This window comes from Nicotiana tabacum, chromosome 19, assembly GCF_000715075.1.
Source record: "Nicotiana tabacum cultivar K326 chromosome 19, ASM71507v2, whole genome shotgun sequence".
Lineage (NCBI taxonomy): Eukaryota > Viridiplantae > Streptophyta > Magnoliopsida > Solanales > Solanaceae > Nicotiana > Nicotiana tabacum.
In genome coordinates, this window is record NC_134098.1 from 50266457 (window position 1) to 50287160 (window position 20704).

Genomic DNA, 20704 nt, shown 5'->3' on the forward strand with positions numbered 1-20704 from the left:
AGGTGCATGTTTTGTGTAAATTCAAACATATAGATTATTGTTAAATGTGCTAAAAACCAATCATTTTGGACAAAATATCAAGCTTATGTATTATTTCAAATTTGCAACTTTTGTTGTAAACCCTAATCTAATCTGTTCAGCATAGAAAGACTATTATCTTATTATAAATATTCATTTACAACTTACATGATTGTATTTACAAAGATATACACGTGACTAATTGCACTATAATACTTGCAAAATGGTATTTTTCTAACGAATCAACTGTTATCATATAGTACAACTTTGTTAACAAATCATTTAGTATTATACAAGTTAGCAATTTTTCGTGACTATAGCCTTCAGACATTTAAAAAAATCTGAACTATAGAATTATACTAATGTATTACACTTCTAATAGTATAATTTTACATATGATTATTTTATTCAGAAAAATCAACTTTTGAATTCATTTTTAGATGCAAAGAAAAAGGCAACATTGAAAAGTTTCTAACTCCCAACGGCAAAAGTCAGTCCTCTGGCCCCAAACTTTCCAATTTTCCAGACACCTGTTGCTGTTGTTCATGTGAAAAAACGGAAAACAAATTCTCTTCTAGCCAATGAGAGGAGGACACGTGTGCATCGTCGTCAGTTTCCTCCTCCTCCTAGCTGCCGTTAGCGGGGAGTTCGCCGGCGATTACTCGAAGCTGTCGGGAATTATCATCCCGGGGTTTGCATCCACCCAACTAAGAGCATGGTCAATATTGGACTGCCCTTATTCTCCTCTGGATTTCAATCCTCTCGATTTAGTCTGGCTCGACACCACCAAAGTAAGTAATCAAAAGTTCTAGACATTGTGTCGCTTTAATTGGTTGTGTAGAGATAATGATATTGTTCACTGTTTATTTGTGCAAGCTTAGTATTTGAGTTTCACTTTGTAATTACTTTATAAGTACTCCGTACGATCGGAAGTTTCATGCATTAAGTAAAAGGATTTAAGTTTTATACTCTGTTAGTGTAAAAAATTTCATATGATCAGTGTGATTTAACCTGTTATAGAAGGTTACTTAATAATTACCATTTGTTTTAGGTTATCATCAATGCTTAGGTAATAACGTTACCTGCAATTACCTTTTCACGTGACCTGATAATTTTTACGCCATAGAACTTAAACTCAATCAAAATATTAAGCAATGCACATTTAGTTAAGAACAGAACACTATAGAAGCAAATAATCCTTAAAGGTAATACCAATCAAATTGGGATTGATATTTAGGGTGTGTTTGGTACGAAGGAAAATGTTTCTTGAAAAAAAGAGCGGGTTTCTTACTTATTTCTGGTGTTTGGTAAAAGCAGAAAATATTGTCCCTAAAGCATATATATACAATCTAGCCAAACATTTTGGGGGTGAGACAATAAGCATGAAATGCTGCTTATGGAACTTATTTTCCTACTCCCATGGAAGTCATTTTCCTGATTTTTAAGGAACTTGTCTTCCTAGAGAAAACGTCTTTCCAAAACATAACAGTTTGACCAACCAAATATGGGAAAATTGGAAAAGATTTTCTACCAATTGGAAAATAGCGAACCTTTTTTTTATTTTATAGTATTTGGAATAAATTTGACATGAATAATATGGAATGTATATAGGGGAATAGTCGACCCCAACTAATTTGCGACGATGTGCAGTTGATTGATTGAGTGGAGGAAAGTTTGATCTTGAACTGTGAGTTTTATCATACACTAATTACCAGCCTTTTCATATTGTAATAGTAAACTAATGATACCAGCTTATGAAGTAGTAATGGGGCAATCGGTATATAAGTGACGAGGACGTGGATGTTGATTCATGTTTCGTTCTGCTTCTTGTTTGAAATCTTTCCCTCGTTCAGATCAACATTCAAGGTGTTCAATTACTTTCGATTTTTCTGGTGCACTACATTGAAAGATATGATCTTGCTTTTGTAATGATTTTGGGGAAATGCTCTATGCGGCAAATTACTGATATCTAACCATTCATGAGATGTTGCTTCCACTGCAGTCATACAAAAGTACTATGTGCTGTCAGGATCTTGCTTTTGTGATACAAAAGCACTGATGCTATTAGTTTAACTTTACGTAGAATCACATGAAATTAAGTTGTCTCGAAAGATCTACAAATCCATGCAGACCTAGTGAAAAGTAGGGCACAATGCAAGAAAAAGATCTACGTTGGTTATACCATTAGTTGGTTGAGTTTAGTAATGTTATATTTACTTTAAGTCTGATGTTGCTTGGAGTCTTTTAGTCTTCTCAGAGATTTATGTGTCAGTAAAAAACATATAGAACTTATAGTGCTAGAGAAGCTTGTTTTCTTTTTGTGAAGATTTTATTGTTGTTGTTATTATCATCATCATCATCATCATTATTATTATTATTATTATTATTATTATTTTAGTTTTTATTATGGGGGCGGTGTTCAGGCCTGCTTAAACGCAACTCGATTATTCCACCGGGTACGTGCTTCTGTGCTTCTCTCACCAGCACAGGTACCGGTGACTCTGCCTGCCAAGGTTTAGGCAGACGAGAAGAAATCACCTTGTGCTTTGCCTTCGCTGGGTTATTATTTTATGTAATATTGGACCAAAATGAGCCTAAATGGAGCAGCATAACAGTAATGATTCAAATAGCTTGATCCCTACTTGCTTTGGCTTGAGACATAGTTGTTGTTTATAAGTTAACAATTTATCTTTCTTACAGCTTCTTTCTGCTGTGAATTGCTGGCTGAAGTGTATGATGTTGGATCCTTACAATCAAACAGATCATCGGGAATGCAAGTCTCGACCTGACAGTGGCCTTTCTGCTATCACAGAGCTTGATCCGGGATACATTACAGGTGATTGATTTGTTCTCCATGCAATTCCTTTGCACTTCTAGTAAAGTGGAATAAGAATTCAAGATGTTAAGCCCCCATTAGCCAGGACATGAAACTGAACTGATTTTCACTGGTAACATCTTAAGTTGCCTGTTTTTAATCCACATGTAGCTAGGTGCACAGCTGGCTGGGCGCTTTGCCTCAGTTAGGCAGCGGTTCATTGTAGTTAATAATTAGCAAGCGCTAAAGCGTGTGATTCAGCAAAAACTTCCCTTTTCAAAAATTTTGAGAACTTAGGTGAGCCGTGGTTCTGTCTCAATAAGAGTGACACTAAACAGTAAAATATTTAGCAAAGCAACTTAAGAAAACATAACCCGAGATATAGTGATAGAAACTATTAGAAATACAGTAGTTAATAGATTTGATTAGGAGCTTAAAAGTTGCATCTTTGTATCTAATGAAACAAATTTATTGGTTCGAGAACATAGACTAACATTCTTTTTTACTTTGCTGATCAAAAAGGAAAAAGATTAGCATTGTTTTTACTTCATTTGTTTTGCTTAATTGCAGTTGTTTCATTTCCTTTATCGATATAATTGCTGTTTTGATTGTAGTTAGTTTTTGCTGTGTTTTATGTGAGTGTGTACATACTTTTTTCTTCATTTGTGCCTTCACTAATGCGCCCTTTAACTGTGCTTTAGCTTAGCATCCAATTAGACCTTGGCATTGCACGTTTTTTGCCTTTGAGAACAGTGGTCTAGATAGGAGTCTGTGTGGTTTGGTTTGAGCCGATTTTTACCTATGAAAAAACCAAACCAACTAGGTCTATTCAGGTTCCGGTTCTTAGTGGTTCTGTGGTTTTTTTTTCTATCCAAAATTTGGCTTTTTTATCAGTAACAAAAATATAATTTTGCCTTTTTATACTCTGCATATTTTGATTGAACATGGTTGTTGCACAAGTGGGACTTAACTGGGATTGTAAAAGAATTAGACCAAAAAAGGCCAAGGCCAAGGCCACAGACCCAAAGGAGGAAACGAAGAAAATCTATTGAAAAATTATATATAATTCTAAATATCTGTGAAACAAATACGCTTATTTTTACAAACTTACAAAGTGATATATACATTGTTGGTTTGGTCCGGTTTAGCTTTTTTTTTTCTTCGTTTAATACTAAATCAAACCCAATATAATCATTCTTTTTCTAAGTGAATACCAAATTTAGAAACAAATCAGTTTATCAACTCAGCTTGAGTCGTTTCTCGGTTTGGTACAACTTAATAAGTTAGAACAGTGTTTTGTCAAGTTTGTAGGCGGAAGATGCTTTTACACACTAATGGAAACTCTTTATGTATTTGTTTTACCTAGCCCTTCACATTATCTGATGGGGTTTTGCCTGCAACAGCCTTTCGTCGAAGCTTTAAAATATGAGTTGTTCTTTTTTAAGTGTCCAGATAAGTTCAGGATTCTTGAAGTTGATCTGGCTTAAATGTTTGTTATGTGCAGTTATGACCACTTTGTTCGCCATAAGAAGATTTGGCTCCTTCTTTGTTCTTATCCTTTTCCTTCTTCTTCTTCTATATTTTCTGAGCACATTTTTTAACTTTGTTCTACTTGGTTGAACTAATGAGACACGGAACTGAATGGGCAAAAACTTCTAAAATTATGACTTCAAAACCATTTTCCTTAGTGTGAGACTGATGAACTTCTGCCTGCTGCCCTTTTCTTGGATTGTCAAGACCAATCAGTAGGGATTCTATGGTTATATTATTTTAAAGGACTAGTTAAATATGAATATGAAATTACAAAAAAGGACGATAACAGAGAGTCGTCAGTGAAGGACCAATTGCCATAGATATCTTTGTTACTCTAAGGGCTTTAAGTGATGATTCTGCTTCTTGTTTTGGTTCTCTAATTGATCCAAACCCCATTCCTCTTCAGGTCCTCTGTCATCAGTGTGGAAAGAATGGGTTAAGTGGTGCATTGAATTTGGTATCGAGGCTAATGCAATCATCGCAGTTCCATATGACTGGAGATTGTCTCCATCAAAGCTTGAGGAGCGAGATCTTTACTTTCACAAACTAAAGTTTGTATTTTCATGATACCATTTGTGCCTTGAATTCAGATATATGTGTTTATTATGTCACTAAATGATTCTTTCCTAAGTTCAAATGACAAGTTGATTGGTAGAGAAGTGTAAACCTTTCCAATTCCTTTTTCCCAGTAGAAAGTAGAATTATCCATTTCTTTCATCTATTCTGTTTCAAAATTTGTAGCAGTGAGCAAGATATTTACTTTATACAATGGTTGAAGATCTGGGTTGAACCCAATACAATGCTTTCTTGCTTCCTCTTTGGCCTGGGAAGATTATCCTGTATCAAATATGTAAGAATTTATGACAATGGAAAACTTAGTGACTTTACAGTTTTTCTTTTTGCCTTTTTTTCAAAATGCCCAATCCTCCAATATGTATGAGTGGAGGGTTTGTTTCAGTTTTTTATACTAGAGATCTTTCTTAGGTATCGTTGTGTGAAGTAAAAAGATTTTTTTTGTGCACAAAATGGTGCCGATGTGATTGTTTGCGCAAAATATGAGTTCAAATTTACACAGAGAACTCATCTTTCCCACCAGGCGTGGTGGGATGGTGTGTTCAGGAAATAACTTTGATAATTCCAAATACATTGTGTCATAAGTATCTCTGTTACCTTTTAACAACTTGTTTTTGCATCTCCCACTTCCCCTCCCCCTCCCCATACTTCACATACATCTTTTAAACCTTCTACTTTGCTGATTTTACTGTTCTGTTCTTTTGAGTGTTCGAGCATTTCTTTTCGTAATTGTTCTGGTACATGTCTTTTATATGGTGGGTTTTGATCTCTTTTTTCTTTCTGGCAGGCTAACTTTTGAAACTGCTCTTAAACTTCGTGGTGGGCCTTCAATAGTTTTCGCTCATTCATTAGGTAACAATGTCTTTAGATACTTCTTGGAGTGGTTGAAATTAGAGATTGCTCCGAAAGAGTATATGCGATGGCTAGACGATCACATTCATGCCTATTTTGCTGTTGGTATGCCTTACTAACCTAAATACTATTTGACCTCCAGTCTTATCTCAGAAATTAGGGAAAGCTACTTATCTGGAATTGCTCTTTCTTGTGGTTTCAGGAGCTCCTCTTCTTGGTGCTATTGAGACAGTCAAAGCAACATTATCGGGGGCTACATTTGGTCTTCCTGTTTCTGAGGTTTTATTTTTTTAATCCAACTTAAGTTCTAATGCGGTAGGCTACCTTTATGTATGTTTAGGACCTTTAGGTTGTGCAGTTCAGACATAGAAATTCTAGGTTGCGCAAGGCACGCTCCTTGGATAGCTTTAGAGATTACTTTTTTATTCATCAAAGAAATGTGAATTTGAGATTTTTTTTGTTCTAAAGTTCTTGTATTTGTTTCAAATATTAGGAAACTTAATAAAAGGTGTAAATCTGGACATTCTTATGAATTCGTAAAACATTAGATATTATATCTGCATTGATGTGGCATCTGTGTTTTCCAAGTTATCAGGGGACAGCTCGCCTGATGTTCAATACTTTTGGATCTTCTATGTGGATGTTGCCATTTTCAAAATATTGTACAACAGATAATGTGTACCGGAGGCATTTCTCTGGCGGAAACCGGGAAAACCATCACGCCTACCATTGCGATGAGCATGAGCTTCAATCAAACTATTCTGGCTGGCCAACAAACATAATCAATATTGAAGTTCCTTCAATTCGAGGTATTACCAAAAGGCCAACGAGCATGTTGTGTCTTTAGCATAACTTGTGCTAATGGGCTTTTAATATGTCTTAGCAGGGGATGAGGCTTATCCATCATTTGTAGAAATTGCCCAAGCTAACTTGTCGGGAATGGAATGTGGATTTCCGACGCAATTGTCCTTTTCTGCTCGTGAAGTCTCTGATGGGACCTTTTTCAAAGCCATAAAGGATTATGATCCTGATAGCGAAAGGCTCTTGCACCTTTTACAAAAGTGAGTATGACAACAAATCTTTTTACGTCCATGCAACATTTTCAGATAATGCAATAAGAAGATAGTGTCCTTGATGTGTTCAATGTAACATATCCAGTAAACTCAAGATATAATTTAGCTTGTTGAAGGAAATGAATTTTCTGTACCTTCCGTGAAAATGTTGAACTTATTTTATTTCCTTTTGTCTTTCCAGAGGTCGGAACATATGAAAAAATATATTTTCTCCCTTGACTTCTCCATGGATCGAGGTGTTGCAACGCTCACAGAAACTAGCATGTTTTGCTTGTGTTACTTTCATTGTCCCAAAAAGAATGATATGATTCTATTAACAAGGCAACTTGGACATTGTCCTCTCAAAGATTGACATGATTCAACTAACAAAGGGAAATCAAGCATATACCTTGGCTGATTTCAGAGATGTAATCTCTATTTTAAAACTAGAGTTATTTTATTTAAAAACTAACTAAATGTAGCAATGTCCACATATCAAATTAAAGCTGTAATAATACTCCCTTCATCTTGTTTTGTTTGACGTACTTCCGACTTACTGTCTTAAAAGGGCTTCATTTTGAGAAGCGGTTAGGTTCAAAACATTGAAGTCAAACTAACCTTTAATAATACTATTTCCAATGTTATACTCTATATTTTAAATTTGATCTCATATGTTTAAAATCTTTTCACATGTGAATATCTTAATACATTGTAATATATGGAAGGTCCCATTACACTGAACTTCCTCTCCTTTTGCCACTATTCAGAGGACATCCCCTCTAGCTTGGCAAAATTACACTAGCCTTTCCTGATAGACTTATGAACTAACAATGATAAGTTATAAAAAGGTGGTTCTGTTAGTTTAATTTGTTGCCATTAGAATCCTGTACTTTTAGATAGAGTATGGCAAAAGGGCAGCCGATGCACGAAGCATCCTGCGTTCACGCAAGATATAATAGATCAAATAAAGACACCTAATTTATAATGAATTGCATAACTACAGTTTTAACCTAAACACTCTTGATGGTGATAGAGTATCTACTTTGCCACATTGAATTATTGGAACAATATTAAAATTTAAAAGTTTTTATTTGATGCTTTAATTTATTATTTAGTTCTTACTCCTTAGTCCACAACTGTCATTAATCACTTATGCAGGTTGCTGTGCTTCCAATTCGGCAAGAAATTATATTGAAAAAATTGAAAATAATTCAAGATGCTAGATGAATTAAAATGAGCAAAACTTGATTAACTAAAACTTTAAAATGCAAAATTTGGAGAGCAGTTCAATTTCCAAAAAATAAAAATAAAAAAAAATCTTAGAGCTAGCCAGAGTCTTGTGCATATGGACTCAGTAACTACGTAAAATTTGGTGAAAAATTAAGCTGTGTTTATGTAAAAGAATGTTTTATGGTGGAAGTAATTTATGCTAGCTTAATACTTATCTTTTTTTTTTTTTCCCCCTTTCGTTTCTCCATGAGTTATCAGCTATTGGCTTATTTGTTCTTTAGTTCTATGCTAATTAGCTCTAGCTATATTATGTTCTGACATCTAAAATTCAGGTCTTACCATGATGATCCGATTTTAAATCCTCTAACACCTTGGGAAAGACCACCTCTCAAGAACATATTCTGCATTTATGGCATAGATTCGAAGACTGAGGTATTCTTCTCTTCTCAAGGGTCAATTTCTTGCTCTAGCCAGTTTAGAAATTCATTATGATTGTTGTGCATATGTGTTTTAACGTAGATGATTTGGCTGTAGGCACATGCTGTTATTGAACTCAGTATTACTTGTTTTACACTTATTATTCAGCATACACACTAAGTCAACTTTCTTGTGCTCGTTTATCAGCGAGTTCATCATGTTCTTGTATTAATTTCTTAACTTCTTCAAAACCTAAAAGTGAAAACTAGTGCTCTAGGTGACTGTTCATCTGAAGCGGACAGGACAGCTAGAACGCCTCGAATTAGTCTTCAAATTATTAAATTACTTGGAGATGGGATGGTACTAACCATTGATGAAACTTAGCGACCAGCATGAAGATTGTAATTTATATCTGCTGTTGATCAACCTAGGCCTGTCTATTATAATTCTTTGTCCGTATTGCTTTCACATGACAGTTTCGTGATGAAAGTATCTGTTCTAATCCCTAGTTCTTTCTAAACATTCAGTTGAAAGTTCCAACTTGAAATTTTTTATGAGGCCTCTTTTGATATGTGGTTTAAGAAATCAGAAACGGAAAGTCTATGTGTTTATTTACAACCATTTCATGTTAGCTATGATTGAGCAACATTTGCTGTAATGCTTGATTTCTTAAAAGTTTTGGTTGTCGTTTTCTTATTCTAAAAGAAAAACTTGTTTACCATATCCATCAGTTGCTTGCGGCAGAAAAGTAAAAAAAAAGCAAGAAAAAGATGATGATTGAAGAAATAGTAAGAAAAGGAAAAAATAAACAAGCTGGTTATAGTGTTCTCCCTAGTTGGCTGTATTTCTCAATGCACCAACCTCTGTCTACCACTAGTACCCCCACCCTGTAAAAATGATTTAATGACATTAGTCTTCTATCCACATTACATTACATGCCTCTATGTGATTGTATTCCCCGCTTCTAGTTATGTTCTTCCTTCAGTATGTGATCCTGAATATTTTTCCGCTTTCTTCATGTTGAATAACAGGTTGGTTACTATTTTGCACCCAGTGGGAAGCCTTATCCTGATAATTGGATTATAACAGATGTGATATATGAAATTGAAGGATCTCTGTATTCACGGTAACTTGTTTTCTGCATCTTGATAGCATATTTTGAAAAGGTCTCTCCGAACAGCACATCTGAACATGTTATTTTTCACTTATTATTGTTGCTCTTACTTCATCTTCTTTTCCTCATCCATGCCACCCGGGTCCTTCACAGCTTCATTGAGACAGAACGTTGTAAGGGTTGGCAATAAATCGAAATAAGATTAAGTTATATGATTTGTTTTGTGAAAGTATGTAATTTTGAATCTTTGCATGCAGGACATTATCCTTCTTTTAAAATCCCTAACCTCCAATTTTTAATCCTTAGTATTAATTTGCATAGCAGACAACATGGAGTATAAGACTGACTATGTGCATGATACTAAATCAACCATTCTTCCTATAGAATATGAAATTATTGAATATAGCTTTTATATATATATATATATATATATATATATATATATATATATATATATATATATATATATCAGAGCATTTCATTATAGAATATGTTAACTTGTCTTCCTCTTCTTATTCTTCTTAAACCTCATTGAAGTTGGATACTGACTTTTGAAAATTTGGATCCTTCTCAGTATCTCAAATTTTCTCCTTTTAGGTCAGGAAATCTGGTTGAAGGAAACCCAGGTGCAACAAGTGGGGATGAGACGGTATGATGAAGGATAAGATCATGCATGTTTAAGTATATAATTTGTTTTTGTGATTTATTGAAATGACCTCCCTTCTGAAATTTAAAATGACATTAGAGAGCTCTCTTTCAAAAAGAATTTTCACATGCTTGACTCATCAAAAAGAATCAAGTCCGCATGTGAGGGGCGTGTTAAAGACATACTTAAGTAAATAAAAGTGTGCTCTCTCAAACAACTTAAGCTTTTTGATGAGTTGGTCAAACAATTCAACAGTGGGCAACAATTATTTTTACAATCGGACATTTATGGCCTACTAACTAATGCTTTTAAATTCTCATCACCTTTAGTACCCAACTTAACTACTTATAAAAAGTACTAATTCATAGGAAATTCAACGAAATTCAAATTTTAGTAATATAACTATATAAGTAATTGTGTGTTGGTGGGAGGTAGCATATGCCAAATGCACGAGCTGGTCCAGATACACCATTGTTGGAAAAAACAAGTAGCTAATATTATTAAAGTCAATGACTGCACGTTGAAATGTTATTTCATTGGTGCTTACCGCTACTGAATAAATTTACTTAAAATGTTGGATTGGTCATGAAATAGGATCTTTAAAATGAACTTTAGGTAACTGTAATCTTAAGATCTGAAATAAAGTCATATTATGTCTTGAAAAGGAGTAAGGTTTATATTAGAATAAGTTATCTGCTAAAATCTGACAGTGGAAGTAGTGTTATTTTAAAATTAGATTGGTCCATTTGATTATGATGACTTTCGTATCTATGACTATGTTACAAGAAAGGGATTCTTTTTTATTAAGTGAAGCAGATTCGCAGGTGCCATACCATTCACTCTCCTGGTGCAAGAATTGGCTGGGGCCAAAAGTGAACATAACAAGGACACCACAGGTATTCATAAGCACTGTCATAGATATAGATGTCTAAGGTACCATTGTTCCCCTCAGATCAGTTCTCTTTTATGATTTGAAGGTGTAAATTGATATTCTTTTGAAATTCATAAAGATCATCTGTCCTCCTTTTTGGTATGCGATATTTTGTTTGATCTTATTCTCAGTCAAGTAGGAAAACCACAACCATTATTACCACCTTTACTACTAATTATATTAAGCATATGAAAATAGCTCCAACACAATCTCAACACCCCACACAGACACATTAGAAGAGCTGTCTAAAAGACTATGATAGATCTGATTATTGTTAGTAATTTCTCAGATACTCGAAAGTTTGATCCAACACATTTTAAAGATCCCCACCTTTTCCTACAAATTGATCCCCTAGCTTTTGTCGTGTCAGCATCGGCCCTGTAAGCCCTACCTTTGAGTGCGGTTTGAATTACACCCAATTTTTCTGATTCGGCGGTTTGTCTGCCTCAGGTTGAGTAGTCAGAGAAGGGCAATGCGGCAACTATCCTGATTGAATTATTTGGCCCTCGATCCGAATGAATCAACCTTTCCACGGAGGTAAATCTTTGCCTGCTGCTAGGCAAAGATGTATACCTCCGTGGAAAGGATGATTCATTCGGATCGAAGGTCCACATAACCAAGCTATGCATATTTATTTCAGTAGATCCCTTTCACCTGATTGGCTTCTTCTGGAAAACATAATATATTCATGAAATTGTAGTCATATGACCTCATACTTTTCCAGTTTTCTGCTAAAACTCTAATACTTGCTTGTGAATGATTTTAGCTTTTATATTGGTACTCAGTGGCAACTGCAGCTCTATCTTACTCTCTGTCTTTGACAACATCAGTCAGAGCATGATGGCTCAGATGTACAAGTGCATCGAAATATAGAGCATCAACATGGCGAAGATATCATCCCCAATATGACAAGGTTACCTACGGTGAAGTACATAACCTATTATGAGGATTCTGAAAGTTTTCCAGGAAAGAGAACAGCAGTTTGGGAGCTCGATAAAGGTATCTGAAGTATCTCAATTTCTTGTTTAAAGTTTTCTAAAGGAATTTCTTGGTTATTTAAGTAGAATGCTGTGTCTGCCCCCTCTCTCACTTCTTTCTGTTGGCTAGATATATCTTCTTTCCTCCGGTTCACCATCCGCTTTCCTGAGTCTAGCTTTTATAGTTCCACAAATTTGTCCCAAGTCAAATGACAAATACAGCCTTCATTTCTAAGTTTCTGCCCAGTTTTCGCGTCTCTAGCCAGCTCTTACGTTTCTGGCTAGTTTTCTGTCCATTCAGCCACTTTCAAATATGGCTGGAATTGTCTCCTTTTCTTCAAATTGGCTTCTTTTGACTTGTTTTCTCTCCAAAACCCCTTCTCCAATGTATAAACCTGAAATATACAATAAAACCACAATGAATGCACTAATTTTCTCCATTAACAAAATAAAAATTCAAGTAAAAAGCATATATAAGTTGGTAAATACCAACTTATCATTGAACAGACAGGTATTTGAGGGGGATAGAGAACGACCATGTATATATGAGGAGCCTCTTATTCTCCTTTTTGGTGCACCAATGAAATTCCAGTTTGTACAGAAGATTAGATGTCGTTCATAAATAATCATAATACGTTGTAGATTCTTTACTTTTTTGTGTACTTCTTGTATATGGGATATTTTTCCGTTTTTAATATCACAAAAAAAGGGAAAGAAAGAAGAACACACAGGTGTTTGAATATCTTTTCTATGTTCCAATGCATGCCCCAGCGTCATTGTAATAGTTAAGCTTTGCAGAAGATCACCCTAAATTTTCTTCTTGTATAATTATTCATTGGAATTTCCAGCTTACCTTAGTAGCATGTTTTGAGGGCTTGTCCAATTCCATAGACTAAAATTACTTTTCTTGGTTCCTTCATCGGTTTACGGCAGTCGTAAGCATTTGACAGGGGACAGATTTAAGACATGGTACATCGTTTTATACCTCAAATCAATCTTGCATATATAATGTTCAGCTTCCATATGATGCAAGATTAAAGATCTTGTCCAACTGCATTGAATAAATTCGGTAATGTTGGATTGTTCTAGATGTAAGATATTGAATCAAAATTAGACATTTTGCACCTCATGCAAATTGTCGATCTGATGAGTGTAAATTTTCTTGGGTAGCAAATCACAGGAACATTGTCAGATCTCCAGTTTTGATGCGGGAGCTGTGGCTTGAGATGTGGCATGATATTCATCCTGATAAAAAGTCTAACTTTGTTACTAAAGGTGGGTCTGTTTCCTCATTAACTTATACTATGAATGTTGAGTTTTTATTGACATTGTAAAGCATTGCAACAAAAAGCAAAGCGTGGGCCTCTGAGGGATGAGGACTGCTATTGGGATTATGGGAAAGCCCGATGCGCATGGCCTGAACATTGTGAATACAGGTAACAGTGTTTCAATTAAATTTTGCAAAATAATATTCTCCTTCTGTATTTAGGCCACCTTTCTCCGGTTACGATGATGCAGATATTTATTCGGGGATGTTCACCTGGGGCAGAGTTGCAGATTGAAGAATTCTACATATGATCTCCTGTCGCACTATGTATGATTTTTAAGGTATGCTTCGTTCTTTTTTGCTAAAAGGGATAAGGAATATTCAACAGCTACATTATCCTAGGGAAGCCTAAAATGACAACCAAAATATCTGACAATAGGACCGAGACTTGCTAAAATGTACTTTGTGCTTCAAAGCAAGGGATGTTGATTTGTCCCCCATTTACATCGTGACTTAGGAAGTACTTTTACATACCTCACTGCTTGAGGAATAACCAGCTTATTTCTTGAAGGGTGCAGAATAATGATGGTCTTATTATTTTTCTGATGTATGATTTTGTGATGTTCTTGGTGCTTTGAATTCTTTAGTTGTGGGAGGCAAAAGCTGGGCAACTATTAAGTGATAGTTCTGTGCTTTCATTGAGTAATCATATCTGATGGTCCTGACTATCTTTCTGAGAGAAGAAAAAAGTTCGAATTAGCAGCCGTAGAATTGGTTTTTCCTCCAGAATAGGAGCTTCCCAATTTCAAGAACCTAATAACAAGGGGGACTATTAATGATGTTGAGCTGAAACTAGAGGACTCTCCAGAAATAATACCAAGTCTGCAAAAAGGAGTCTATTTTCACTATTGATAAATGAGTTGGAAGACCAACTTCCCTCGTACTATGCTAATTCATCACTTTTCTACAGCACCTGTAACATTCTTTTTGCCAGAAGAATTTTGTTTTTAAGGGATAAGTTTTCATGTGGTTTGCAGAAAGCAGATGTACATTCCACAAATATTAGAAGAACAAGGGCTAATGATTCAGAGAGCAAAGACTGGATGTTCGTCTGGACTGCGTTGCATCCAACTTTGTCTGTGTATCATAAACTAGAGTTTGATCACCTGTACATCCAAATGGAAGAAATTTTGTAGAGTATCAAATGTAGCACCAGAACATGTTCCACATTAGAGTGTAATTACAACGGAGAGTCAAGATAGCTCTATTCATTTTAAGGAAGACTATGATGATCATTTATATGCATTGGTGTTTTGACGCCAAAGTTGATCACACGTCTGAAAATGTAATCCATATATTGAGATTCCACTGGTTATTTAGTTTTGACTATATTTAGATAATGGAATTACACAATCCAAGACTTTGCATGGATGAATTATTCGTGTTCAAGCACGAGAAGTGAATGTCTTTTTCGCCATTCTTTCCTCTGTAATCTGTCATCAACAACAGAAAATCGGCAAATGCAGAATAAAACCAAGTGCCGCTGCTGGGGCTATAAAGGACAGTTTTGTTGAATACACTAAAGCATTTCTATTCACCTTTTCTGTTTGATATGATAACTTGAAAAGAATCAACTATTTGAATAAAACTATGGTCATGCATGAGAATTTCTGCTTTGCAAAGGTTGCATCTTTGATCTTAGTAATCTGAATTCCAAAAGTAGGTTTTTCTACTCCTTCAAAGTTCATCTTGATGTGATTTGAAGTTCTTACACGATTACTATAGATGTGTTTCAATTTTTCTCTTCTAATTAAGCAGTGAAATATAATATCGTGATGTTCATTTTGAATTTCTTTTTTAGGAAGGTAACACTGCATTAAACATCAGCACAAAGGCTGTGATGGTAGGGTAGCCATATTTACAGATTCCAGAAAAAGCAAAAGTATTTTCTTCCTCATCTTACAAGGATTCTATGATGTCTAGTAAAGAGTCAACCTCATCTATATAGTTTTCTTTACACCAAAAATGAAATAACAATGAGCAATTCATCGTCTAGAAACAGAAAAGATTAATCCAAGAAAGCAAGAAGCCAGAAAATCAATTTCATTTAGAGGTAAATCAAACTGGATCCCCATAAAACATCTCAGTTGTTTAGTCTTTAGTCGTAGCGCTATTATCTTTGCGTTTAGTTAAGTGTTTTCTCTTTGACCAGGACTAAGTGCTCAGTATTTTTGTAAAGATAAAGGGCCATTTGTGTCCATCATTATATAATAATAGGGACAAAAATGTACCTGCCCTATAGTTAAGGGACTACTTAGGTTTTTCCCTCCCATTATTCCACATAGGAGTCGCTCTCTCCGTGTCAGACTTCCTCCAAACTTACCCCTTATTGGCTGCATTTAAAAAGTCAATTCCAATGATCGATCAACCATCAATTCTTTTTTTAATGATCGAGAAATTCCTTAGGGCTAAGTAGCGTGTTATCAAGTGAACTTAATATTTTCGATAATAAGTTGTAAAAACTCTAATATCAAATCATCAAATTTAAAACCTTAATTCGTATCTAGAGCTAACTTTAAATCCTTAATAATGGGTTCACCCCTCCAACTCTCGCCACTTAAATACAATAGTGCATGGCTCAAGAATCAAGCTATTTTGGATAAAAGTTAATTTGGTGTACAAAGTATTTCATATTCACGCAAGGTCCGAAAAAGAAGTGCACCGCCTACCCTAATAATACATCACTACATCACTGATTAGTCACCTGCATATAAGTGACGAGACAACTTTATCGTGACCCAATATATAAATATAATACCTAAGATAATTGTGAGAAAAAGCTATGACCTTGAGTCTACTTTCACATGCTCACTGACCAGAGTTCGCCGATCATCATCGTCAGGAAAGAAAGGTCTCCTATTAACAGCCAAGGTCAGCCATGAACTATAAAATTAAAAGTAATTTATTTTAATTTTACTTTCTTTTGTGTCTGAGATTGTGATCATCATATCATGCCTTATTTTAATTGCTTTCTTGTGCGATCATTGAACAATATACTGAAGGAACCATGCGCTGTTATTTCCTACTTTGGTCTTTGAATGATCTTACACTTCTGGTGTTTTTTTTTAACTTCCTTGCTAATATTTACTTGAATTGGGTTATCAGAGCTCCTGTTAATTAGCTATTTGTCTAACAGGTCCAACAGATGGATCAACAATATGTGTAAATTTGTAGTAAATTAGAACTAGTATATATACACTTTAGCAGTGTCAGAGCGCAGCGGTGGAGCCACGATTTTCACTAGGGGTATCAAAAATATATTTAAAAAAAAGGTAAAGGGAATTCAACTTTATATAGTATTAATGCATGAAAGAAACTTTTTGTCTAGGGGTAAGGCGTGTACTTACTAACCTCCCTAGATCCCACTTGTGGGAAGTCACTGTGTTGTTGTTGTTGCTGTTATTGTATACTAGTGTAATTTTCTGGTGTTGGTTAAAGATGGCTCTGCCACTACACTTTAGGGTGTTACTAATAGTGCATTGACTATAGCATGTTTGATATAAGTGATACTATTGGTTTATTACAAGATTAAGACCAGTGTAAGGTGCTTCTGTTGTAGTTTAACTTGACTACTCTGAAGTTTTAACTAGCTAGAATAAATCGGTAAAAGGCGTTCAAAGCGAAAGTCATATATTTGCTTGACAGACTTAAAAGTTTTATACACAGAAAGAGTATTTTTTTTTTACAGTATAGGTCTTTTAAAAGCCAACTACGTGTAAATTGTCTATAATAAGCATGATCAGTGGCATGTAAAAGATGGTAACCTGTTTAAACTGGAACTACATTTATAATGTAGAAATTAATTATTGTTGGTATATATAACTTAAATTCTTCTTTGACCGAGCTTTTGAACATTTAATACCATTATTTTCACTGTCATTCCCATGTATTTATCCGTGTTTCCATGTTTCTGGGCATGATACTAGGCTTATCTCTTCTGTTTACCTTAAGGTGTTTCATCTGAAAGGTGATTAGTAAACTCAAATGACGGGGAAAATTGTAGGTAAACAATTGGACTGGCATGACTGGGAAATGCTTTCTAGAATTTTTACTGTGAGATTGGGGCTTGATACTCTAACAATGATTGATTTTGTTAAAAATGGATTAGAATGTTAACTTTTAGGACTGTTTGCTTCCTAGACAGGGGTTCTAATCCCATTTTAACTTTCCAAATCTGTTTCTTACTTTCAAAACATAAAGAAGAAAAAGAAAAGTTAAATTTTGGACCTGCATATTAATGTTTGAGATAATTTATAAATTCCTTCTAGCAGAACAAAAGAAAGAAATCTCATGCTTCGAAGATTACATTAAACAATGCAGAGATTGTTTATAAGTTAAACATGTACTGATAAATAGTATCCATTTTGTTGGCTTTGGAAGGCAAGAAATGAGTTTACTTTTGCGGGAAGAGTACTTAACTTTTACCACTTAAATTCACTTTATCGTAAATTTTCTTCAATTTCTTTGTATATTATTAGATATTCATGCTTATAGATATTAGTCTTGGACTACACATACATATTTGTAGTTTTTCTCTATTTGCGCCTTTCTTCATTAAAGCCCACGCTTTATTTACGCTTTGCGCTTAAAGCCCCAACTGACCTTAGAGCTTTTTTGTGCTTTTCGCCTTTGCTAACACTGCTACACTCCTTTAGTACTTTAGAAGGTGACAATTCTTTCTTCTGTTCTTCCTGTCATTTGGTACAGATTTCGGAGAGGATTCATTTAGGGGACTGTTTTTCTTTCTTTTGTTGCTCAATCGTGTCTCATTCAGTAACTTTTGTAATTTTCCATTGAAAACCTCTGATGTGTTGATTGGTTTTCACTAACTAAATTCAACTGTCTGACTTTGCTCATTTCAAGGTCCGATGTTAAGATACTCACCACAGCATGAGCTGGGGTATCAAGCTATGAACTTATCATCATAGGTAACTAAGTTGAACTTTTTTAGTGCCATGGGTTCTGGTTACATTCGCTTGTCCTATCTGCTCATTTGTGTTTTGTTTGTAAAGTAAGAAGCGAAGAAAAATGAAGGGACAAGTAGAATTCTTTTCACTAAATAGTTGGTATTCCTGACTTATCCCTGCTAATTTATTGAGTAATTTTCACATCTTCTCAGTTAGCAAATGGCTGTGAAGCCATTCTTCCGCGTAAAGACGCTAATGGTCCTTGTAGTTTATTCTTCAACAATTTTCCTTTGCAGTTTTTCCTTGTAAAAACCTCGTGACAAGGGCATCTTTTTGTCATTGTGGAGACAAAAGCCAAGGTTAGGTAAGGTGGGAATAGACAAGCATTAAGTTCCATATGGAAAGAACAAACAACTGATGGAGTTTTCTATGTAAAACTATGAGTTAAGCAGATTGCTGAAACTTTGTGCTGGAAATTCTTGTAATTTTCGTAATCCTCTGGCCCACCCTCCCAAACATCGAACGAATAACCAAATACTGGCATGAAGCTGTTTTCCTTTTAAAAATGTTTTGTCATTTGGCTGCAGAATTATTTTAGAGCTTTGTGATTGCAGAGGATTTACGTCATGAGGGACAGGTGGCCAAGAGGTAAAAAGTGGCTTAAATTGTCATCTGTAGAAACAATCGCGCTTGAACAGCTGAGACGAAGCTCAACATCAAGGGAAACAAAACAAGAAATGAAAAATAATTTAGAGACCAAGGGAACTTGGCTTCCTTATGACTTACTTTTTAAGGTTTTTCTTCTACTTCCAGCTGAAACTCTTTGCAGACTGCGTTGCGTATGCAGGACACTTCTCAACATGATCAACAGTCCGGCTTTTGTTGAAGCTCACTTTCGTCAATCTGAGACAGTTCTAATTACTCAAAAGTCCTTTCGCGAGGAAAACATACGGTCACCTTTTCCACTACCTTCAGATAAGCCAAATCAATGTTACTTCCATTTCTGGGACATCCACAGCGGCGAAGGCCACAAAGTTTGTATGCCAAATTTGAGGAACTTAGAGTGCGTTTTGGCTGCCTGCAACGGTTTGGTCCTGGCTAGAATTAAGAAAAACGGAGGTCTAGTAGTTGTAAATCCAAGTACAAGGAACCACATTAGAATGCCTCTTGGTACAATTGGTTTCGCGCAGGAGTGTTACGGGTTCATGTTCAGCCACTTCACAGGTGCTTATAAAGTAGTACACTTGTTCCGCGACGAACATAGACACATCCGCTGTGAGATCCTGAACCTCACTACAAGATCATGGCATGCAGTGGATGGACCTAATTCAGGAGAATTCGGATCAATCAGTACTACTCGTAGATCTGTTTCAGCAGTTGGTGCTTTGTATTGGCTTCCAAAGAGGGACAGTTGTAACCATGTTGTGTCTTTGGGATTTCATGATGAGAAGTTCCAAACTGTACCTTTACCAATCAACAGCACAAAAAACGATCGGCTTGTTGAGATTAAAGGCACCCTGAGCTTCATAACTCATGCGACGTTGAATTTGATTCAGGTATGGATCTTGAACAAGGAGGGCTTAAGGGAAAATTGGATAAAGAGATATAGCATCAATAGGTTCTATGATATCACAGGATTTGTTCCACTTTGTGCTTGGACGACAGAAATATTTTTCAAGAGAAGAGGAAACCCTTTGTTACATATTTACAATATTGAAGCTGAAGAAATGCAGGAGGTTAATGTTGGAGATGTGCAAATTTACATGCCTCATGTAAAGTCCCTTGTTTCATGGGATAGTCCTCAAGGTCAGTGGGATGTATAACTATTTAACCAGCACACCCTTAGTGCTGCTCCGAAACCTACTCGTTTTTGCTTCCTAAAATCACTTTGTAAATACTCTAGTTGGAACACATTTCTGTGTTTTTCTTTTACCTGTGTGCTATTGAGTTTTATTATGGGACTATAAATCACTTTTAACGTCGTATGTCCACTTGTGTGTTCTTTCTTTTACATCAACCGTCCTCAACAATAATTCTCCATATCCGGAATTTACAAAATGCCCTCGGAATCAATCAGAATTCAAATGCGGAAGCCTGAAAACCCACAAGTTCATGTAAAAGACTTCCTTCTCCATTAAAATTTAAAAAGCTGATGAGAGTTCTCTACGCTCACAATTAGCTATGATCAAATTGTTAGCCACTCACTTATCTGTCTGTTGTACTTGTGATGATGGCCGGTTCCCTGCTCTACTACTGCTTAATTCATTTCTTTTTTCCACCGGTTTTGCGTGAAGGTCGACTAATTCAGTCAT

General features: G+C 35.4%; 2 protein-coding genes across 10 annotated transcripts; both read left to right on the plus strand.

Annotated features, from left to right (window-relative positions):
* The first annotated feature begins 439 nt into the window (after nt 1-439).
* Nucleotides 440-14878, plus strand: LOC107820521 (phospholipid--sterol O-acyltransferase-like). 4 transcript variants are annotated; one of them, XM_075237740.1, is made up of 16 exons: nt 440-809; nt 2719-2854; nt 4773-4917; nt 5727-5896; nt 5994-6070; nt 6387-6600; nt 6675-6852; nt 8406-8505; nt 9522-9616; nt 10202-10253; nt 11075-11146; nt 12012-12180; nt 13329-13433; nt 13510-13594; nt 13677-13766; nt 14463-14878. In XM_075237740.1, the coding sequence occupies exons 1-15, from the start codon at nt 600-602 to the stop codon at nt 13756-13758; spliced, it is 1890 nt and encodes a 629-aa protein (XP_075093841.1). In that variant the 5' UTR covers nt 440-599; the 3' UTR covers nt 13759-13766; nt 14463-14878. The 4 variants fall into 4 exon arrangements, 2 of the variants coding, with proteins under 2 accessions (XP_075093841.1, XP_016502298.1); XM_016646812.2 differs by having other exon boundaries at nt 6678-6852; XR_012702677.1 differs by lacking the exons at nt 13677-13766; nt 14463-14878 and having other exon boundaries at nt 13339-13433.
* A 1169-nt stretch (nt 14879-16047) lies between these two features.
* On the plus strand, nt 16048-20375 carry LOC107820522 (F-box protein At3g07870-like). Of its 6 annotated transcripts, none has more exons than XM_016646817.2 (3): nt 16048-16356; nt 18349-18413; nt 19007-20375. In XM_016646817.2, exon 3 carries the CDS (start codon nt 19019-19021, stop codon nt 20213-20215), a length of 1197 nt encoding a protein of 398 aa, XP_016502303.1. In that variant the 5' UTR covers nt 16048-16356; nt 18349-18413; nt 19007-19018; the 3' UTR covers nt 20216-20375. The 6 variants fall into 6 exon arrangements, with proteins under 6 accessions (XP_016502303.1, XP_075093844.1, XP_016502304.1 ...); XM_075237743.1 differs by having other exon boundaries at nt 16049-16356; nt 18980-20375; XM_016646818.2 differs by lacking the exon at nt 18349-18413 and having other exon boundaries at nt 16049-16356; nt 18980-20375.
* The last annotated feature ends 329 nt before the right edge of the window (nt 20376-20704 follow it).